Source organism: Carcharhinus amblyrhynchos, chromosome 4 (genome assembly GCF_965287045.1).
Source record: "Carcharhinus amblyrhynchos chromosome 4, sCarAmb.v2.hapA, whole genome shotgun sequence".
Lineage (NCBI taxonomy): Eukaryota > Metazoa > Chordata > Chondrichthyes > Carcharhiniformes > Carcharhinidae > Carcharhinus > Carcharhinus amblyrhynchos.
Genome location: NC_137327.1, coordinates 101,066,015 through 101,087,562, shown reverse-complemented (window position 1 = coordinate 101,087,562; position 21,548 = coordinate 101,066,015). Strand labels below are relative to the sequence as shown.

Sequence of the window (21,548 nt, the reverse complement as noted above, 5' to 3'; positions counted from 1 at the left end):
TCTCCTCCAAGTTTTCTTTTCTTAACTTCTCTGGTAAATTTCCTATGATGGCTAACAAGCCCTTGCCACCAGTTTTTATGTTGTATTCTGGAGAATTAGTGCTTGGAAGCACAGAGGGTTAAAGATAATGGAGCTTTACTTATAGGGTGATGTTCACTTCATGGTTGCTTCTCTGGCAGTTTGCCATGCTAGTGACCTGTGAAGTCACTTCTGGTGAGTACATGAATATATTAATATACAAGTGCTTAGAGGGGTCACCAAGTACCAACATTAATACATAACAAACACAACAGCTATTTTACAAGCAGCCAGGCCTCACAAACACCAAAGGAAAGAAGGAAAGAATAGGCAGATAATCTCTTCACATGTGGCATTTATGGCCGGATGGGTGTGGGCCAGGACTCTGATAATACCTACTATTCTTTGAAACCGCTTCTATATAGGCAATTACGGCTTAGGTTACACATCATATCTCAGAGATAGTATCTCAACAGTGCCTCAGTACAGCACTGAATTGTCAGCCTAGGCTACATGAATGATGTTTGATTCCCACTCTCCCAACACTTGGACAAGACCACAGCCAAGAAGCCAAAATAAAATGCCTTGGTTTGAGATTGTCATCATCAACGTTGACCTGCATGTTGACCTGCATACACGTTGCATAGGAATGCCTTGAATTTGTAACTGGTTCCTGGATTTCTTTTACGTAGGATTTTATCATAAGAAAATTTATATGTGATTCACATCAATTCGGAGTTTATTTCCTTCTTTCCCTTCCTCTATTCAAAATTTGACAGCTGAAGAACCCAGAGCAAAATCATGTAACCAGTATCCAATACTTTAGCTTGGTCTACTCAAGTATGCCAACATGTAAATCAATACATGATTCAAGCTTCCTAATACATTGATGATGTAATTGTTTTATCACTGACATATCATTTGTCTGTTGTTCTTGTCTTTGTTGAAAATGCCACTGTTTATAAGTTAATTAAATTTTGAGTTGCAACCATTAAGGAGACAGGCAACAATTAGGATTTTTTAGAAATGTGTAACATTTTTTTAAAGTATGAATGCCCCAAATAGACCATTTGCAGTGCAGCCTCTTTCTAACTTCAAAATCCTGATCATTGCGTGAGTTAGTTGTACTTTCAGGGTGCTGTAGCCTGTCTGTTACCAATCGCAACCCCAACGATGGTCATGCCCCTGTGCTCAAATGTGACCCGTCTAAGGTCATCTTTGGTGACATTTAGTGTGATTTTGAACTTCCTCTGTTTCAATTCAGGTTTGAGAAACTAAATAAAAGTAACCACTTCAAAATCAGATAGGATTTTCTGGTCCCCTCTGTCCCAGGAGGTGACATTCCCTGCCCAGATTTAACAGACCTTTGGTTGGTCCACTAACTTTTTTCTGCCACCCATGACGATTCCTATGGTGGGGAGGACTAGAAAATCCCACCCATTGTTCTTCATTCATGTTTTAATCCATAACAATTTTGCTTTTGAGCATTGTGAATATCTTATTGTGATGACAGTAATGTTCATCATGCATATCCAAACTTTGTCAGTCCTTGTTTCCCTAACCATTGAAATAAATAGGAAAATGTATAGTCTGATAATTGGATATGCAGGCTGGAATTCTTCAGTGAATTGAAAAATGCTCCAATTCTATGTATTCAGAGCTTTAATGCACATCTTCAAAACTGCTTTGTGAGGGGAATGCCATCTAAAGTAAGCATTGTCTCTTCAGTGTTATTTCATCATTTGATCTTTCCTCTGAAACTTAGAAATTCTCCTTGTTGAAATGGAAGTGGACTCCCAAAGGGTTGACCTCAGAGTACTTGTTTGAGCATTGTTCTAAAACTTTAGCCAGAGGTTGTGGTCCACACAGGAAGACGCCAATAGTTGTTCTGCAAAGATACACAAAAGTTTTTCATTTCAGATTCTGTCCTTTTTGCATGCTCTCTTAATTTCTGCAAATCAGCTATTAATTCAGTTGAGATTTATTGAACAAAAAGTTTTCTCCTTCAACAAGGTAAAAGGGTATGTGTGAAATTAGTTTGGATTAGATTTAACTAGAACCCAGTGCGCACCACTCAATAGCACAAACTGTCCTGCGTTCAAACAAATTGATAATCTGTCTTAAGGAAACTACAAAATGGTTTATAATGAGACTCCACTTGCAGTGGCAAATGTCCTACCTTTTCCCTTAACAATGGTTAAGCCCATTTCCAGTGTCTCTGCTGTTTTGCGGGTAGGATGACATTTATGCTGAACCCTCCATTCTATCCTGTCCCCAGGGGAATCAAATTTTAATCAAAGGCATTCAACAGCCCTCTGCTCTGAGCAATGACTTTAGTAAAGTCCAGCACTTAGCTATATATCTACTTTGTTTGCAATGGGGTGTTGGTGATGTATACACCATACAAAGTTGATCTGTGTACACTTGTGATGAGAAGAGGTGAATTGACATTTCAGGTGTTAACCCGCCAATGGTTCCGACAATGGATCTGCTCCAGGAAATTTATTGCTCTTTTCTCTGGGACTATATTCCAACCTCTCCATTTCCATTCTCCAATTGACCACCCCCCCTAGCCCCCTTTGTATTTTTGCACCTTTGCTTTAAACACTAATGTGTTTGCTTATTGTTTAGATTCCAGTTCTGATCAAGGATTTTGCATGAAAATCTAATCTGCATTTTATCTTAATAGCTGCTGGCTGATCTCCATATTTTCAAAATTTTCTGTTTCTTATTTATATAACAACGTAATATTCACAACATTATTAAAACTATAACATTATTGAAACAGTGGTGAAACAACCCTGCTCTCCATCTTACATGTCTCATATCTGATCCAGCAAATTATTTATTGACATGGGAAACTCAGATTTTTACCCAGAAAATCAATAATGTTGGGATTCCACAACTAACCTTGAGTTTATTTTAAATTGTTCAATTTTGCTTTCTCATTTCCTGCCCCAGAACTTGCTGCACTTTGCTCCACATTCTTAATAGAGATGGTGTTTGATATACCTTGTGTTAGACCCTGACAGTATTACATTGTAACTGGCCAGCAGGAACTGAACTAGATCAGTCTGTATGCTTTGTTCACTCTTTCCCATAGGGAAATTCCTGGCATTTATACATCTCCACAGGGATAGATCTAGGACTGAAGACTCAGTGGACAAAGATTGCGTGCCTAAAGATGTCCGTCTTTAAAATATGACACAACATTGTGTTTCTCAAATGTCCATTTGTGACAGAATTATATTAACATAGAAAAATAACTTCTTTGTCCCATGCTGCATTTCATCATTGCCTGTTATTTGGAGCTAATTAGTCAATTCCAAACTGCTTTTTTTAAGTTAATTTATTAGTATCAGAAGTAGGTTTACATTAACACTGCAATGAAGTTACTGTGAAAATCCCCTAGCCGCCACACTCCGGCGCCTGTGTGGGTACACTGAGAGAGAACTCAGTACGGCCAGTGCACCTAATCAGCACGTCTTTTGGACTGTGGGAGGAAACTGGAGCACCCAGAGAAAACCCACGCAGACACGGGGGGGACATGCAGACTCCACACAGATGGTGACCCAGGCTGGGAATTGAGCCCGGGTCTCAGGTGCTGTGAGGCAGCAGTGCTAACCACTGTGCCACCATGCTTAAGTATCTGATGGCTACATGTAATCCAAGCCACAAAATTCACTTTCAATTTTGGTGTGATTGATGACTGATTTTACAAATGCTGTTGTATGGTGCTGCCTGGAATAAAGCCATTCATCTCTTTTCTACAGGAATGAAGGAGAATAATACGATAACTCTCACTTGTTCATGGCCCTCATGCACCTCTGGTCACTCTCATCTACACATGTTCATTTTCAAAGGGTGGCACACTAGCACAGTGGTTAGCACTACTGCCTCACAGTGCCAGGGACTTGGGTTCAATTGCCGGCTTGGGGGCTGCTTTTATGAAGTTTGTACATTCTCCCCGTGTCTGTGTGTATGGGTTTCCTTTGGGTGCTCCGATTTCCCAAATGTCCAAAAATGTGCAGGTCAGGTTGATTAGCCTTTGTGTCGGTGGGGGGGGGAGGGTTAGTAGGATAAATATGTGGGGTTATGGGAATAGGACCTGGGTGGGATTGTTGTCGGTGCAGGCTTGATGGGCCAAATAGCCTCCTTCTGCACTATAGGGATTCTATGATAATTATCTTGGATCATTTTTGCCAGCCCAAGGTAATCTTATCTCTGGTTACTGACTTGCCCATGGTCACACTCCATCCCCTAGCTAGCCTCATCCACCTCTTGGTTTCTCTCATTCAGCCCAGAGGAGCTGGTAGGAGCAGCTCCAGAATGAGTACAGTATGTGGAATGGATTCATAAGGACCAGAAAGAAAATTATAAATATCTGATAGAAGGAGTGAAAAATTTTCAATGTTAAATTCTTTACAGTGAGTATCATTAATAATGAAGGGAAAATCTTTATTGTAAATTGGGGTTGCTGGACATTTATTCACTAAAAGATATTGCCTTGCTTTCACCACTTACTTGGAATGAGTCTGTGCAATTATCTGAAACTCTTTGTCCCAGTTGGGTCGACCGTAATGTGTTTTCTGTTTGAGTCCAGTCACCACATCAGTCTCTTCATCGATGTGCACCTTTACATGAGTGGCCTATGAGAGCAAGGACAAGAAACACAAAGAGAACTTGGTGCCAGTGTTTAAAGAAACAAATACCAGTATTTCTTTTCCCTTTCCATAGTGGCATGCTAGGGTTTAGAAGCTTGTGCAAAGGGCTGCAAACATACTTTTTTTGTTTTTATCCCATTTCAAACAAATCAAGTCCAATTCAGAGTCTCAACAAGTTGAGACATTCCCGATCCAAGCTGACAAGACAGGGCTTTCACCTCCTGTCTTGGGCTTGATTTACATGATCCAAGCTGATTGGAGTAGGCATAGCCCCTCCTCTCATTTTCATCTTAGCCAAAAGGCTGAGATGCCGCTTTAAAAATTGCTTCAAACGAAGCTAAAATGTAACCAAATGACTTCATCCAAGCACAGCATGTTGATACTACACATGATCTTAGCCAAAAGGCCCAGAAGCGATATCCTTTCACTGTTCTATGGCTGGATTCTGCACTGAATCTTATCACCTTATTTGTTACGAACAAGCAAAGCAATGTTCACTGAATTTTGGCTCTTCCAAACCACCTCCTTTGCTCCATTAAAACAGCAAAGAGTCTGGGAAAAGCCAGGCTAACTGAAGATGTCACCTTTTAACATCTAACCCTGAAACCAGGAAAAAGGTAGCTTCCCAACCAGAAGAGAATTTTGGAAAGAAGTTTCACATGTACTTTTTAAAATTTAAAATATATAAGGTTATTTATATTTATAGTGCAGTGATAACTATTAATAACCAATATAGTTGGTGTTTGTTTGCTACTTGGACATTGATAACTTGTCATATCTTCAGACACAGTACCTGTGTACTATCCCAGCCAGTCAGATACAGTTTGTAATTGAGGAAATCATGCTTGCCCAATTGTTCCATTTGATTCTCAAGTGATCGTAAGAGGTCAGCAAACCATTCAAACGCCTGGGTCTCTCGACAGATCCAGAAGAAGTAAATCTACACACAGATAGGGAGGAATCCATTACATAAAACGGAGCTAGAATATTTCAGCATTTTACATGAGTAATCATTTTTATTTCACTCTAATAAATTCTTTCAGGGTTTCCTTTTTGACAGGAGTGAGGAACAATATTACCCATTCTCTAAAGTGTTCTCTTTAGTGATGAGGAAGATTAGGAAGGGAAGAACACTTCACTGACTGGTCTGATCAACGCGTTGGGGAAATTTCACTAGTGAGCAGGCACGGTGGCACAATGGTTAACTTCATAGCGCCAGAGACCCAGGTTCGATTCCAGCCTTGGATCACTGTCTGTGCAAAGTCTGCATGTTCTTCCCATATCTGTGCGGATTTGCTTCCTCTCACAGTCCAAAGATGTGTAGGTTAGGTCGATTGGCCATGCTAAATTGCCCCTTGGTGTCAGGAGGCGTAGCAGGGTAAATACATGAGGTTATGGAGATAGGACCTGGATGGGATTGTTGTTGGTGCAGGCTTGATCGGCCAAATGGACTCCTTCAGCACTGAAGGGATTCTATGACTCTATCCTATGATAGGGTGCAGAGGTGGAGAGGAAACTCTATCCATGCTATATCCTTCCCGTCAAGTAGCCATTGACAGTGTCTATAAAAGGTCAGTGCCTTTAGGCCAACTAACCTCATGGCTTAAAGGAAATTGGGAAGAGAAAGTATAAGGTTGAGAAATACCAATTTAAAAAACAAACATACCTTTTTTGTCAGCAGTCCAGCATCAGCTTTCTCATACTTGTACCAGATGGACTTGAGAATGGATGCAAATGGAGTCACTCCAATGCCAGCTCCAACAAGAACACTGACCTCATATTGGAAGACATCTTCACTAGCCGTACCAAAAGGACCATCCACTGAGATCCTGAATTAAAAGGAAATAATTCACAGTGAATGCAAAGTACTTGTCTATTAATCCAAAATTGCTAACAAAGGGACCTAAGCAGAGACTTCAATGTTGTCCATTCTGCAAAGAACCCTATAGCTGCTTTGCCATCACATGTCTGCCTGGTATAGCAAAGGGGGATGTTACTTACCTATGGCTGTTTGGAAATGGGGATATTTTCAAAATGAACTGGGTTCTCCTAAAAAATACCTCAGTATGTGACTTATTATTTATCTTGGTATAAATGCTAGTTGTTTCCCGTGAATTGTTCTTAGCCTTTAATACATTGACCAGGATTCATGCCTGGCCGTAATGAGATGGCTTAACTGTAGTTTATTCCATTGTTGTTATTAGTATTCCTCAAAAATTAGTCATCTACAGCTCATTCAGTCTCAAGGACAAAGATTCATAACATTGGAGATAGGTACTGCTGATGCATCCCTTACTGATTTCCAATGAATCATCCAGTTCCCCACAATAACTATCAATGCTAGAATACAACTTAGGCGGGTGGGTGGTGGTGTGATAGAAGTCATGAGCACAAGCAGATCAAACATTCCCAACTCCTCCATCCTCCTCTTCCATTTTTGGGTGTAATTATAGCATGCCAGTGAGTTTTATGGTGTTTTGTTACTCCATGGTAACTATCCATGTATCAGCAGCTGAAGATGTTGGGAGGTTATTGCAAGATATGTAAATGAGAATAACTGATGTGCAAGATATGTAAATGAGAATAACTGATGTGAGAATAACTGATGTGCCAAAACTAAACATATGTGTCCCCCGGGCTGGTAGAATAACTAAGAATGAATGAATAGCGGCATAGTGCTTGCCAGTATAAGTTGATATGCGCAGAAATATTTCACAATGTCTAATTGAGATAAATAATATAGACATATTGGGTTGAATAATAGAGTGGCACACACTATACCCTCATCCCCAGAAAGCATGTTGGCATGAAGCTAATTGGCTCCATGCTGACCAGCCCTGCAACAATAAAATGCTGTGGGGGCTGATTAAGTAGGGCTTAGTGGGAATTCAGGTTCCACGTCCTGGAACTGCTGGCCAATCTGATTGGCAACTCCATCAGTCCTGGCAGTGCCATGAAAGTGTCAATGGCAGCTGCCAGGACTGCAGCTGAAGCCAGGAGACCCAAAGCCTCAGGTCCATGGAGCAGGTAAGTCCAGGGCCTTGGGCTATGCGTATTAGGGAGAGGGACAGTGGGATTTCAGATTTCAGTATCTGCCTGACATCCATATGAGAGTGAGCCTGATGTGGGCAGGAACCTGGTGAAAGAGGCATCCATCCCATTTTATGTGTCTCCCACTGGATACATGCCTACTGGGGGCAAGTAAAATTTAGCCCCTTTAAAGGAAACTAGATAAGTACAAAGGCTTATGCTAATAGGGTTAAATGAAGAGGGTTGGGAGAAGGAGGGTTAGAGCATAAACACCCATATAGACCAATTGAGCTGAATGTTTATCTGCTGTAAATTATATGCTTCTATGTAAATCTTTCGCTTATTTCTTGAATATGCTGTTATGATCCCAGAACAGACCCCAAATTTTCCTACGATCCTGGATCAGTAGCAAACTGATTAAAGATCAGTAATCTTTTTTGTTAAAGTGAACAGAATTTGAAATCACAGTTACTTACTAAGAGAATAAAGCCACAGATTGCACAGCGTTTTAAATAAAGAAATACAAAAGTTAGCAAATAGTCAACACTATCTATCTTGTACTCCAATATCCAGGATTAATAAGAGATAAAGATGAATGAACAGGCTAATTGCGATCATATGCATTGCAAACTGCACATTAAATGATAGACACAACCAAGTTTGGTTCCTGAATTTTCTCAGCAGCTCACCCAAACATCGATGAATCACAAAAAATCTTTAAAATCTGTCTTCCTCCTGAAGGACCTCAGCTACTTTTTCAACAATGATTTCCTTTCAAATTCAGCTCAGACTGACCTAATGACTGCTTGCCTCCCAGTTGCTCAATCTCTTCTCCTGAGACTGCATCCCCTTAGGTTAAAAGCCTGCAACCCAGCATCTAGTTACCATGTTTATTCCAGCTCTCTACTGCTTTAGGTAGAACTTTCCTTTGCCCCAACTCCAAGTTTCACAGAGTCAGTGGCTGTTGTTCACTTCAGCTTCACTGGACTGATAAGTGTAATGATGCATTTTCAAAGACTTAATTTGTGAATATAAAAATAATTTATTAATAAGAAAACAGTAGCTCCCTACATGTCACCTGCCCAAGAGAGGACCTCACCTCCTGGGCTGATTATTCACTCTGAGTCCCCCAAGCCAGGTGACACTTACTCTGCTGTATTGTCCTTAAAGAGACAATCATCATATATCACCACGGTGCCCTGAGCTTCTCTTAATCCCATTCTCCCCAGCAGCACAAAGCCAGCTACTTCCTGCTACCTCCTTCAGGTCCAGATTCTTCTGAGCAACCACTGCTCACCATGGGCTGCTGTTCCTTTGGCTTCTTGAACTGACCTGTGTTAATATCTCCCAACAGGCTTCCACACTTTCTCTGAGGCAGGACCTGAACACTGTACATTCTGTACTTTAAATCTTACAATTCCCCATCAACCAAAGGTCACCATCACAGGTGCTAACTTACAAAAACATACAGAAAAAATCCAGAAGTATAGTTTCCCTCACAGGATTTGTCTGAAAAAATTAACAAAATCATGACAAGTGTAATTGGCATTGTCGCATAGCTTGATATCAGATGCAGTACAATGGTGGAAAATGTGAGGTCATCCATTTTGGTAGGAATAACAGCAAAATGGACTATTATTTAAATTGCAGCATGCTGCTGTGCAAAGAGACCTGGGTGTCTTTGTGCATGAATCACAAAAAGTTGGTTTGCAGGTGCAGCAGGTAATTAAGAAGGCAAATAGAATTTTGTCCTTCATTGCTAGAGGGATGGAGTTTAAGAGTAGTGGGATTATGTTGCAGCTGTATAAGGTGCTGGTGAGCTCACACCTGGAGTGCTATATACAGTTGTAGTCACCTTACTCGAGATATCCTGGCACTGGAAGGGGTGCAGAGGACATTTTCTAGGTTGATTCTGGAGTTGAGAGGAGTGGCTCTTGAGGACAGGTAACATTCCCCCAACACACTGGGTACATTGTCACTTCATCCTTGGGAGTGGCCTGATAGGCCGTGGTCCAGACATGTGGACTTTGGGGTACCTTTCATGAATCACATGTGTTTGCTTGTTGTAGATGCACATTCAAAATGCTTGGAAGCATAGATCATGAGTAAAATTACAGGCAATTAGGATTAGCTTAGTGGTAAAAACTGTGTGACATGGACAAGTTGGGCCAAAGGACCTGTTTTCATGCTTTAAACTCTATGACTCTATACTCATTGGATCCAGAAGAATGAGGGGAGATCTTACAGAAACATATAAGATTATGAAGGGAATAGAGAAGATCGAAGCAGGGAGTTGCTTCCACTGGTGGGTGAAACTAGAACCAGGCCTCAAAATAAGGGGAGCAGATTTAGGACTGAGTTGAGGAGGAGCTTCATCACCCAAAGGGTTGTGAATCTGTGGAATTCCCTGCCCAGTGAAGCAGTTGAAGCTACCTCATTGAATGTTTTTAAGGCAAGGATAGATTAATTTTGAACAGTAAAGGAATTAAGAGTTACGGTGAGTGGGCGGGTAAGTGGAGCTGAGTCCAGAAATAGATCAACCATGATCTTATTGAGTGGCCAAGCAGGCTCGAAGGGCCAGATGGTCTATTCCTGCTCCTAGTATTAAGTTTTTAAATTCTATCAGCGTAAGATGCATTTTCTCTGTGTTTATCCTTAGCCTACCTTGGTTGTAATTTGTTCATTGCCTCATCTTCATTCTCTCCGAATGCTTGAAACATGCCTTCTGTCCAATCACCAACTGATCGAATGTGAACACTGAAGTAATCCTCTTCTGGGGCAGAGGTCAGAGTGAAGGGATGCCACTCCAGCTGTGAGATGGATGGACAGTTGATGAAGATGTATTGTCCAACTTCTGACTTAAAACCTTTCTTCTGCATCTGCAACTCAAGGACCTTCGATGGATGAATGACAGCCTGGAACAAAAGTTACAGTGATTTCAAACACATTCTTGATTTTAATGTAATTCCTGCGAATGTCATTCATTAAGGTGAGGATGTTGACATTGAACACTTAGACTAAATCTGGATGTGAGAAAAAGCTTCAAATGACTATGGAGCCTAAATAACATTGATTTGCTAGCCACTTCAGCAATGTAGAACCAATTTGTACAGGTGTCCTGACACCGCTAAATTGGTTAGAGCGTTTTTTTTTGGATAGCCATAGTGGCCATTGACAATGCACAGAGTACTGAGGCTACAGTACCTGATTTTGATCTGGATGCCTAAACCTATTTAGACAAGCCAAAACAGGGAGGCACGATGGCACAGTGATTAGCACTGCTGCTTCACAGCTCCAGGGATCTGGGTTTGATTCCCGGCTTGGATCACTGTCTGTGTGGAGTTTGCACATTCTCCTCGTGTCTGTGTGGGTTTCCTCCAGATGCTGTGGTTGCCTCCCACACAGTCCAAAAATGTGCAGGTTAGGTTGATTGGCCATGTTAAAATTGCCCCTTAGTGTCTTGAGATGCGTAGGTTAGAGGGGTTAGTGGGTAAATATGTAAGAATATGGGGTAGAGCCTGGGTAAGGTTGTGATCAATGCAGATCCGATGGGCCAAATGGGCTCTTTCTGCACTGTGGGATTTCTATGATTCTATGAGGCTCTGACTACTGAGTATTTCCAAATCTTAAATTGTTCAAACAGTGATCCTGAAAGGTATTCCTTGTGGTTGTTCAAAAAATGACTCTAAAACTGCTTGAAATGTCCTTTGCTGCACAGTGAGAAAGAAAACTGATTAACACACTCGAACTGGCTTGAGACCAACATTGCACAGATTCAAGAGAAATACATACAAAGTTCCTAAAGAGAAAAGAATATAAATAAAGGGAAACATACATTTTGATTCTTCTTTGAAAGAATGTGTGGAAATTAAATACAGCGATTAATCACTTAACCATGTTTAACTCCAAATATTATGGACATAATTTGTAAGGATAATTAATGGGGATCACATATGATTGCATCCACTTGTCATTGTATCTTGTAACAACGAGTGTTTTCTACCTTGGTGACGACAACCCTCTGCTGAGCTCGATACAGTCTTATTAATCTCTCACAGACGTAGAGTATCATTGGCCCAAGCACCCACTTCCAGGTCTGGAACAGAACAACACATTGATATAGCTTTTTAGCTGTTCTTGCTTTTTACAGTGATTTTTTTTTAAAGTTTATTTATTATTGCCACAAGTACGGCTTACATTAACACTTCAATGAAGTTACTGTGAAAATTCCCGAGTTGCCATACTCCACTGCCTGTTTGGATACACTGAGGGAGAATTTTGACATGGCTAATCCATCCAACCAGCACACCTTTTGGACTGTGGAGGGGAACTGGAGCACCCAGATGAAACGCATACAGACACGGGGGGAATGTGCAAGCTCCATAAGACAGTGACCCAAGCCGGGTCCCTGGCGCCATAGAAAGCAGTGCTAATTACTATGCCACCGTGCCACCACTTACTCATGTAGTTAAAGATAAGAGAGGACAGATGGCTCAGTACAATGCAGCAAAGACATCTAAAAGATGAGAATGACTCATCACCAAATGCACTTTCTTCATGTTAATGAAATTATTGTCACTGGAATGCTGAAGTTACTAGAAAATTAGTTATATATAATATGGGGCTAGATTTTATGGAGAGGGAGAGTAGCTTTCCTGGGTGTTGGTCTTTAGTTGGCTTAAGATGAGAATTTCTGACTCCCATTGGGGAGGAAAACCTTCCTCCAAAAGCTCTCAGCCATGTCACTGGGAGTGATGGCCACTGCAAGGACTAGAGCCAGTCCTCACTGGTGACAGCAATGATATCAGATGCAAAGACAAGTAGGATACATGGAGTTGTATTACCGGGCGCAGGCTGGTATAGCTCCTGGTGCGGCAGGGTATGGGGAAAAGGTAAATACGGTGGCTGAGAGAGATATGTAAGGGTAGGAAGGTCTTCTATGGGCCTCTGATGGGAGCAGCAGCACCAGCCGCCAGACCCAGCAGTGAATGCTGCACTCTTTCCCGCCTTGGATTAAATTCCAGCAGTGGCAGGAGATCTCTAAGTTGCAATTAGTTGACGACTTAATGGCCTCAATTGATTTATAAGTGGGCAGACCACTGCACATGTCCATCCTCTCCTGTAGGTAAAATTGCAGTGGTGCAGGCAGCTAGATGCTGGGAACGTACTCATGTCATAGTTCCCTCATTTTCTGCTCCTCATCTTCAATCTGCCAAGCCGCCCCCAGGAGGCTGTAAATTCCAGCCCTTGGAGTATCACACTGTTTTCACCGTGTTATTAAAGCACACTTAGCACAAAAGGACACCTTTCAAACCTATGTATCTTATCACAATTAGCTTGTTTAGTGTCCTTCCTGACGTAGCAGATCAACAACTTTCCCATAGGATGAGAAATAAATAATAATCATTGAAAGTAACTTTGAAGCTTTTAGCTGCTGCCATATTCAGCCAGGTAGGTGGATGCCATTAGTTCTCCAATCTATTTTCTCACATGTGGAATGAGCGTGATCAGGAGAGACCAAGAGGAGCAGGAGAAAGTGAGGAATTCATTTCAAAAATACTCACCATAGGATCTCCTCCCTCAAACAAAGGAATTGGGCATTCAGGGATTTTCCCCCAATCCTCTGTGCGATTTTGACAGAAATCATAGTCATGTGCCTTCATGCTATCAGCAGTTTGATGTCGAACAATACGGCTGAGAGAAAAGAAAAGCATATTTCATTTAAAGGGTAAGTGAGACAGATGGCTATCAGAGAAGTCAGCAGGTGGAAGTAGAATTACACGCAAAACTTAACTTGTTTTTTGAGATTTTTTTCAAAAGCTCCAGAAGAAGCTATCTTTACAAGAGTGACTTTTCAAGATACATTTATGGTGATTTTTCGCGTTGCTATTTCATATAGTACTCTGATGTGGAGATGCCGGCATTGGACTGAGGTGGGCACAGTAAGAACTCTCACAACACTAGGTTAAAGTCCGACAGGTTTATTTAGAATCATGAGTTTTTGGAGCGCTACTCTTTCATCAGATGAGTAATTCCAAATAAACCTGTTGGATTTTAACCTGGTGTTGCAAAACATCTTAATATAGTTCTAAAGTACCACTTGAAATGATATTTCCTGCCAAATTGATGTTGAATATAGTTATAGGTGTGGTAAATATCTTCATTCACTGACGTTCACAATGCGTTAACCTTGATTTTAACCTGAGATGGGATCTCTGCATGTGGGGACCTGGGTGAACAACAAGTTACTTGACAGGGCCCAGGGAGATTTTTGACTCATGTTTCATTTAAGTCTCAGGGAGAGGTGGGATCACTCTGCCTGAGATCGGTGAGGGGGAAGGGGGAGGGGTGTGCGATGGGTCTGGATGATGGGAGGATGGGGGGGATAAGGGGGTCAGTTGTGGGGATGGGGAAATGTCTGTGGGGGGCCAGGGGGAGCATTATCCGGCCAGGGGGAACAGTATTCTCTCAGTTCTTTTCCTGCGCATGCAAAGTTGGTAATGCTGATTGGAGCTGCAGGATTTTGGGCACGTTAAGCTGCACCCACAGGCTTGTGCAGCATGTTTCAGACACGCTGATATTTTTTCAGGCAGAGTATGTGTGGGGACTCCTGACAACGGGTCTAAGTGTTGGATTTGAAACACTTCCAGTTTCAAGTTTGCCCAGCACTTAGAATCAAAATGGTAAAATAAGGCCCATGATGTCTACACAAGTTGCAAAGAAGTGTATCTCAGAGAGATGTTTTGTTTTGGATGCTAGTGCTAAATTAGTTTAAAAAACGTTCAGTGAACCCTGATGGCTATATTGCCAAGAAGGTGGATGCAGCTTAAGAAGGTTCTCTGGTCTAAATTTATTTGTGAGTTTGCTGGGAGAGGGGTTTGGTTTCACTTTGAGCTTCAAGACATTTATAGCTCATAGAGAAGCCCTGGGAGCTGCCCTGAGCGACTAAAGTTCAAAGAGAACCAGAGACAGCGCCAGTGAAGCTAGCAGTCTGCAAAAAGAGTTAGAAGCAGTTAGAGGCAGGAATGCAGTTTTGTGAAATTAAGTCTCAGGAGGACAGATTGAATCATAAGGAGATGAACTGTTGTTTTGGTAGTTAAAGTTGGAATGACTTTTGAGGGAAGTGAGAGGCTAGATTTTTAAAAGTGAAGAGTTGAAATCCCTTGTGACAGAGACAGTCTTATTGAGATTTTGTGACTCACAGCGGTTACTGAAAACTGGCTGAGAAATCCATGGTATGTGTCTTGATCACATTTCTCACTTAGTGTGAAGTATGGTGTGTTTGATCACAGTTTGCCTGTTAACCCATATTTACCTCATGCTTAATTCTGAATGTTACCATATAAGATGGATATTGTTTGTTGTTCTACTTTGCTGCTTTTGTATAGTAAAGTTTAAATTTGTTTGTTTAAAACTGTGGAATCTTTAGACATTATTCTCTTTGTGGGTAACTGGGATTTCAAACTTTGTCTATTTTAAATTAAAAAGTTACTGGTTCCTATCAAAACTTGCTATATAAATGTAAGTTAATTTTTCTTCACAGAAATCTCAACTGTTTTAATTAAAGTATAATCCTACACAGCAGGATTACATTGCTCACAGATTTCACAGTAACTGAATTGCAGTGTTAATGTAAACCTGCTTGTGAATAATGAATACATTTTAACTTTAACTATTACATACCCAATTCCATGGATGACAAGCCCTGCAAAAAATATGACAAAGAGATGGTGTGTAAACCAGAAGACCTCGAAGTACGATCTGCGAATGGTGTCTGTCGAGGATGTGATCATGATAATAAGCGCAATTGTGATGATGACTCCAGTTAGTCCAGCCACTGTGGTAAATGTAACATAGGTGGGTGTCTGAGAAGGAAATGTACACGTGTTACTTACCAAAAAGCAATGATTCTGACTAAACGAGATTTTCACGCATAGTCCAAATGATAAAGACTTTTTATAACATTACTGACATTTAAAAGTGACATTTTTACTATTGGGAGCTTAGACTTAGGATCTAATTCCTTTATGACTTTTGTAATCGTGTATTTGGGACAACTTTAAAATTTTTTTGCTTGTACTGAGGAAGTATTATACAAAGTGGAATAAACAAACATGAATGATTAGATTTTTGAACGTTCACATTAATGTTTTTCAGCTAATGTTAATTGCGTTGTCAGTAAACACACAGTTAAATATTAATCGCGGATTATCAGATGCCTCTGCATTATTCCTCTACATATTGGACAGGTTTGCCTTTAGCAATGGAAAGTAAACGTTAACCTGAAATAAAACTTTTAAAAATAGAATGAAGTGTTAAAGTTTAATTCCCATTTTACAGATTCCCTTTTAACTCTTTTAAATTGACTCTTGGTTGGTTCTGATGTTGCTGAAGTTATTTATGCACCCCCCCCCCCCCACCCCAACCACACCGCACCCCCTGCTTTCACATATTCTGTTTTTGCTTTCTTCCAGCAATTGGCAGGCCAAGAAAATGGATTATTGACCTGTTTGAGACCTGTACTGAAGCCAATCTTGAGGAGGTTAAGAGATGTTATGATTTGTGATTTGATGTAGTGAATAGGGGCATTTATGGATCTTGTTTGTCTCCCTTGTGGGACCGTGAATTGGGTTCATTTGAACTTAATTTTTGAGTAAGCAAAGAATGAAATTGGGTTTGCCCAGTCCACTCTGAGCATTGGCTTTTTAAGTTTAAGATTGAAGTAAAAAAAAATTTCAAAAATAAGCGGCATTTATGAAAATACCATTAAAACCTTGTTAGTACTTGGGAGTGAAGGAATTGACTTTTCCATCTTTAGGTCTGATACTCAACACCCAGAATGTTGTTAGCTTTAACTCTTCCTGTTTGGGGTGATTCTTGATTCTTGGAAGTGCTTTATGTCAGGATAAATAGTCTTTATTATTGCTGCTGGTGGACTGCAGTAATTCGTTTGTTCATAATAAAACAGTTTTAACATTACTGTCCTATTTTTGGTGGTCTTGAGCTCTCCTCAGGCACCGTTGAAGTCCTGTCATTGTGAGTGCACTGCCTCCAAGTGGCATAATGCAGGGAAGAGCTCTTAACACTGTATATGCTTAGTGCACAGGTAGTGAGCACTGAAACTACCAATAGATGGTCATTCAGCAATTAATACTAATTATAGAAAATGATGACCATGAATCAATTACAGTATTGAGCTATGCAAAATTTTAAAAAGTGAATTATAGAAACATAAATATGAAATGAAAGAGGATGGGGAAAGCATGAGTAATTAAATTCCAAGATTGGAAATGGAGATAGTGATAGCACAGGCAGAATGGGCTGAACAAGCTCCTTCTGATCCACAATTTCTGTAATTCTTTGGATATTAGCAAGATTAATAATGTTCATGCAGTGAAAGTGTTGACTGTCCCAAAAATTAAAAAACAAGTTTAAAATTAGATGGTTACGAATAGGAAAGGAAATTTTAAAGATTTTTTTCATTCAAATAATAGTGTTTCAAAGTAGATTATGTGGAAATGCCATTGAAGGAGACATTATAGGTTCAAAAAGATTGACTGTGTTTCTGGAGGGCAAAAATATTGATGCAAGAAGGTGATGAGTTAGATACATACAATCTTTTGTTCTGTTAACAATTTCTATCTACTAATGAGTATGTTCTTCTTACCGTTTGATCTGATCTAATAGGATTCAACCACTTGCTGGTATTATCCCCAATACGAGACAACACAGCATCCAATGTCTGTTCTTTTGACTGTCGACTGTTGTTGAACCATTCAAAGTTCAGTAAATGTGCCACAATATGAATTGCTGAGGGAGGAAGATGACCGCAATGTTAGATCGCAAAATACAGGTCGCTCTTCTTTTCCTCAGAACAAGGTTTAAAGGAAACCCTCATTGCAGATGAATTAAAAGTTCATATTGCTTCTTTGTCAAGCCAAATAGAAAGAATTGTGTTACAATATACCCGTAAATTTCAGGCTATCTTTGTTGTAATTAGATTGACGTTATAAAGTATTTCCTGTTCTCTGCACATTAGCAAAGTTGCACATTCTGATGTCCAGAGTTGTTGTTGTGACCTACAATAAATGATTAATTTTCCTGGTGCAATTGATCACAAGACAATCAATTGCACTTAGGAAGACAGGAATATTAAGTTTGAATTTTGCTTTTAAGTTCAAAACTTCAGTCATCGGTTCACCTACACTGTGGCAATCACTGCAGCAACATCCCTGCAATCCAAATTAAACTTTTGGCAATGTGAACCTCCCCAAATTATTCAAATGACCCTGTAAAATCAGCTAAGACTTGGAATGAAAGCATAGAGTAGCCAGATGTTATGCCCTGCTTGAGGCTCTGCCACTGTTTCAGCTGAGGAGAAAATCCCATCTTCCCACAAAATCATGTGAGCAAAGAAATTGTAAACATGCAAAAACTAAAAACATTGGTTGGGTGCAAGGGTGTTGGAAGAATGCCATTTTGTCCACAAGAGCCTACCTGTTTGCAAGGCAATCATATAGGCTACCAGTTTATGGAACGTGATGTTCTTATCCAGCTGTTTTCTTGCACTGCACCTGCAACACTAACACAGAAAAACAGTCAAAAATCCAACAGGAATCTCACTAATCAGTCTGGCTCTATAGTGATAGTACATGGAGGCAAAGCTAAAGCTTTTCTTCTCTGCTGTAATGATACATTGCCAGGAATTTTCCAGCCATTCATGCCCCGCTGTAAGCGAGGATGGAGAATTTGGCACTCGGCCAAATCTCCGTTCACTGCAGCGGGACCAAAGAAGCCGCAGGTGTGAATGACTGGAAGATTCTGGTCATTATCTGCAGAAGTGAAGAGCTAGTACTTTCAAGTAATATTTTCCTTTAATTTTTACATTGATGTGAAATTTGCAAGAAATAAACGCAAGGGAATTTTTAGAAAATAGAGTAAAACAATTAAGCCAGATTTCTCCATTGCTAAAACAACCAAACAGGCACAAAGTAACTAATAATGTGTATAATTTTAGAGTACTTCATTGTTTTAGTACGGTATGCTCTTAAACTGGGATTCAGATTTTTTTTACAACTTTATTGACCTTCCTCCTGCCTTTATATATTTCTGTGTCTAACTTTCTCAGTCTCTGCTTCTCTGCTCTTTTTGAAATTTTGTTATTTAATGTGCATTCCTTCTCCATAACCTTGCTTTCAAAATGTATCATGGCACATCTTCACTGCTTGAAATTACATCCAATATCAAACAATGCACTATGTTGTAACCTGTCTACAATGACTTTGCCAGTTAATCTTGCTTATTGTGTTTGTTATATCTCCAAATTCTGACAAAGAACGAAGACCAAAGAACAAAGAAAAATATAGCACAAGAACAGGCTCCTCCGCCCTCCAAGCCTGTGCTGACCATGATGCTCTAACTAAAACAAAATCTACCACCCATACTCATTCTATATCCCTCTATTTTCTCCCTATTCATGTACCCATCCAGATGCATCCTAAATTTTGCTGATGTGCCTGCTTCCACCACAGCCTCTGGCAACACATTCCAAGCACCCACCACTTTCTGCATGAAAAACTCCCTCCCTGCATACTTCCTTTAAACTTTCCCCCTCTCACCTTGAACCTGTGCCCCCTTCTAATTGATACTTCCATCCTTGGAAAATGTCTCTGACTATCCGCCTTGTCTATGCCTCTCATAATTTCATAGACCTCTATCAGGTCTCCCCTCAGCCTCCATTTTTCCAGTGAAAACAATCGTAGTTTACTCAACCTTTCCTCATCGTCAACATCCTTGAGATCAGGCAAGATCCTCATGAACCTTCTTTGCACTCTCTCCAAAGCTTCCACATCCTTCTGATAGTGTAGTGACCAGAACTGCATGCAATACTCCAGATGCAGCCCAACCAAGTTTATATAGTTGTAACATGATTTCCCAACTCCTGTACTCAATGCCCTGGCTGGTGAAGGAAAGTATGCCATATGCCTTCTTAATCACCTTGGCCACTTGTGTTTCCACTTTTAGGGAACTGTGGACCTGCATGCCCAGACCCCACTATGTGTTAATGTTCCAAAGGGTTCTGCCATTTACACTACAATTCATACCTAGATTTGATCCTCCAAACTGTATCACCTTGCATTCATTGTGATTAAACCCCACAAAGTGCCTTTTATACCTGGATTCAGGTCATTTGAGAAAAGCAGTGACGCTGACATCGATCCTTGAGGAGCACAACTGTTCATATCCTTACAGTTCAAAAAGCAAGTCAACCATATTTTTTGTTTTCTATGCTTTATTCAACTTCCTATTCATACTGTCACTTTCATAAAATTGTTTTAATCAACAAACTTTCTATGTGCAGCTTATCAAATGTTTCCTTACATCTTTCTTCCTTTAAGATACCCCTTAAAACTTGCCTCTTTCCCTAAGGTCATCTGACCAAATGTTGCTTTGCATGGCTTGTTGTTATACTTTGTTTGGTGTATCCCTGTGAGGCACCTTGGGACATTTCATTAGAGTTAAAGGCACTACATTAACATGGATTATTGTCGAAAAGCAGCGCACAAAATATCCTTAAGTGTTCTTTATTACGACAATCTGTTATTTTGTCAAATAATTCTACTATATTTGTTAAACACTAGTTGTCTTTTACAAATCTATGCTGGTTGTCCTTAATTAGTCCATGTTTTTCCATGACTGCTAGAAACTGACCATCTGCCAATGCTAGGGTGACTGGGATGTAGTTATTTGCATTATCTCTTTCCTTCTTGAACAAAGATATTATGTTGGGAACTTCCAAGTCTTCAGCAACGACTTCCATATCCAGAAGTGCATAAGGATTGTGATTAAATTTTCTACTACTTCCTGTTGGATTACCCTCAGTCAAAAAAGTTTATTTAATAGTGTCACAAGGAGGCTTACATTAACACCGCAATGAAGTTACTGTGGAAATCCCCTGGTTGCCACATTCCGGCACCTGTTAGGTTCACTGAGGGAGAATTTAGCATGGCCACTACACCCAACCTGCACATCTTTGGACTATGGAAACTGAGCACCTGGAGGAAACCCACACAGACGCGGGGAGAATGTGCAAACTCTACAGAGTGACCCAAGCCAGGAATCGAACCTGGGTCCCTGGTGTGGTGAGGTAGCAATGCTAACCAATGTTCTTGTTAATTTTCAGAAGTTGGTTTCACCATGGGTTTATTTCATGGGAAATAAAGAATTTGTGAGTCAATAGAATTCACAAGTAGCTATAACATAGGCTTTCAGCTTAAATATATACAGTGATTTTGTCTAGGATGTATCCATTGCCCAGGAAATCAGAGAGAGAGGATTGTTACTGCAGTATTGGACACCTAGAAGGAGATACCATTCATAGGCTCTACACAGGCACTCGCTGACAGATCAGATCTTAAATAAAGCAAAGGCTGGTTCGTAACATTTCCTTTTAATTTTGCTATAAGTGAAAAGTGTTATCAAATTTTACTCTCAGTTCTACCAAATACCTTTGATTATTGTCTCTTAGATGAGAAATGAGAGGCAGTGAGTATGTGCTATCAATCCAGTGTCACTAGAAAATTCCCTTCCCTCTTAAACAAGAACTGTGAGACCAACCCAATGTCAAAGGTTTGAATCATGGAGAAAGATTGGAGAAGCTGGGGTTCTCAACCTTTAAAGAAGGCATCTGATAGATGATCATAGCTTAAGATCATGGAGAGATAGGGAAATATATATCCAAAATATTATGTTATATTAAATTGTGAGAGTAAGGCAAAGATTCACAGATTCTAACTAGTAGAAGGCAGATTTAGGTCTAGAATCAGAAAGGATCTT

At 40.3% G+C, this 21,548-nt stretch overlaps 1 protein-coding gene across 1 annotated transcript in view; it reads right to left on the bottom strand.

Moving 5' to 3' along the window:
- The window catches only part of LOC145342264 (NADPH oxidase 2-like), a 31,319-nt gene continuing 9,771 nt past the window's right edge, over positions 1-21,548 (bottom strand). The window contains exons 4-13 of the mRNA XM_080187678.1: positions 18,210-18,294; positions 17,380-17,522; positions 15,396-15,577; positions 13,277-13,406; positions 11,716-11,808; positions 10,377-10,627; positions 6,349-6,511; positions 5,476-5,622; positions 4,543-4,667; positions 1-1,906 (exon numbers count right to left, since the gene is read on the bottom strand). Of these exons, the coding sequence (XP_080043804.1) occupies positions 1,780-1,906; positions 4,543-4,667; positions 5,476-5,622; positions 6,349-6,511; positions 10,377-10,627; positions 11,716-11,808; positions 13,277-13,406; positions 15,396-15,577; positions 17,380-17,522; positions 18,210-18,294 (1,446 nt within the window). The 3' untranslated portion in view covers positions 1-1,779. The remainder of the gene's footprint in view (positions 1,907-4,542; positions 4,668-5,475; positions 5,623-6,348; positions 6,512-10,376; positions 10,628-11,715; positions 11,809-13,276; positions 13,407-15,395; positions 15,578-17,379; positions 17,523-18,209; positions 18,295-21,548) is intronic.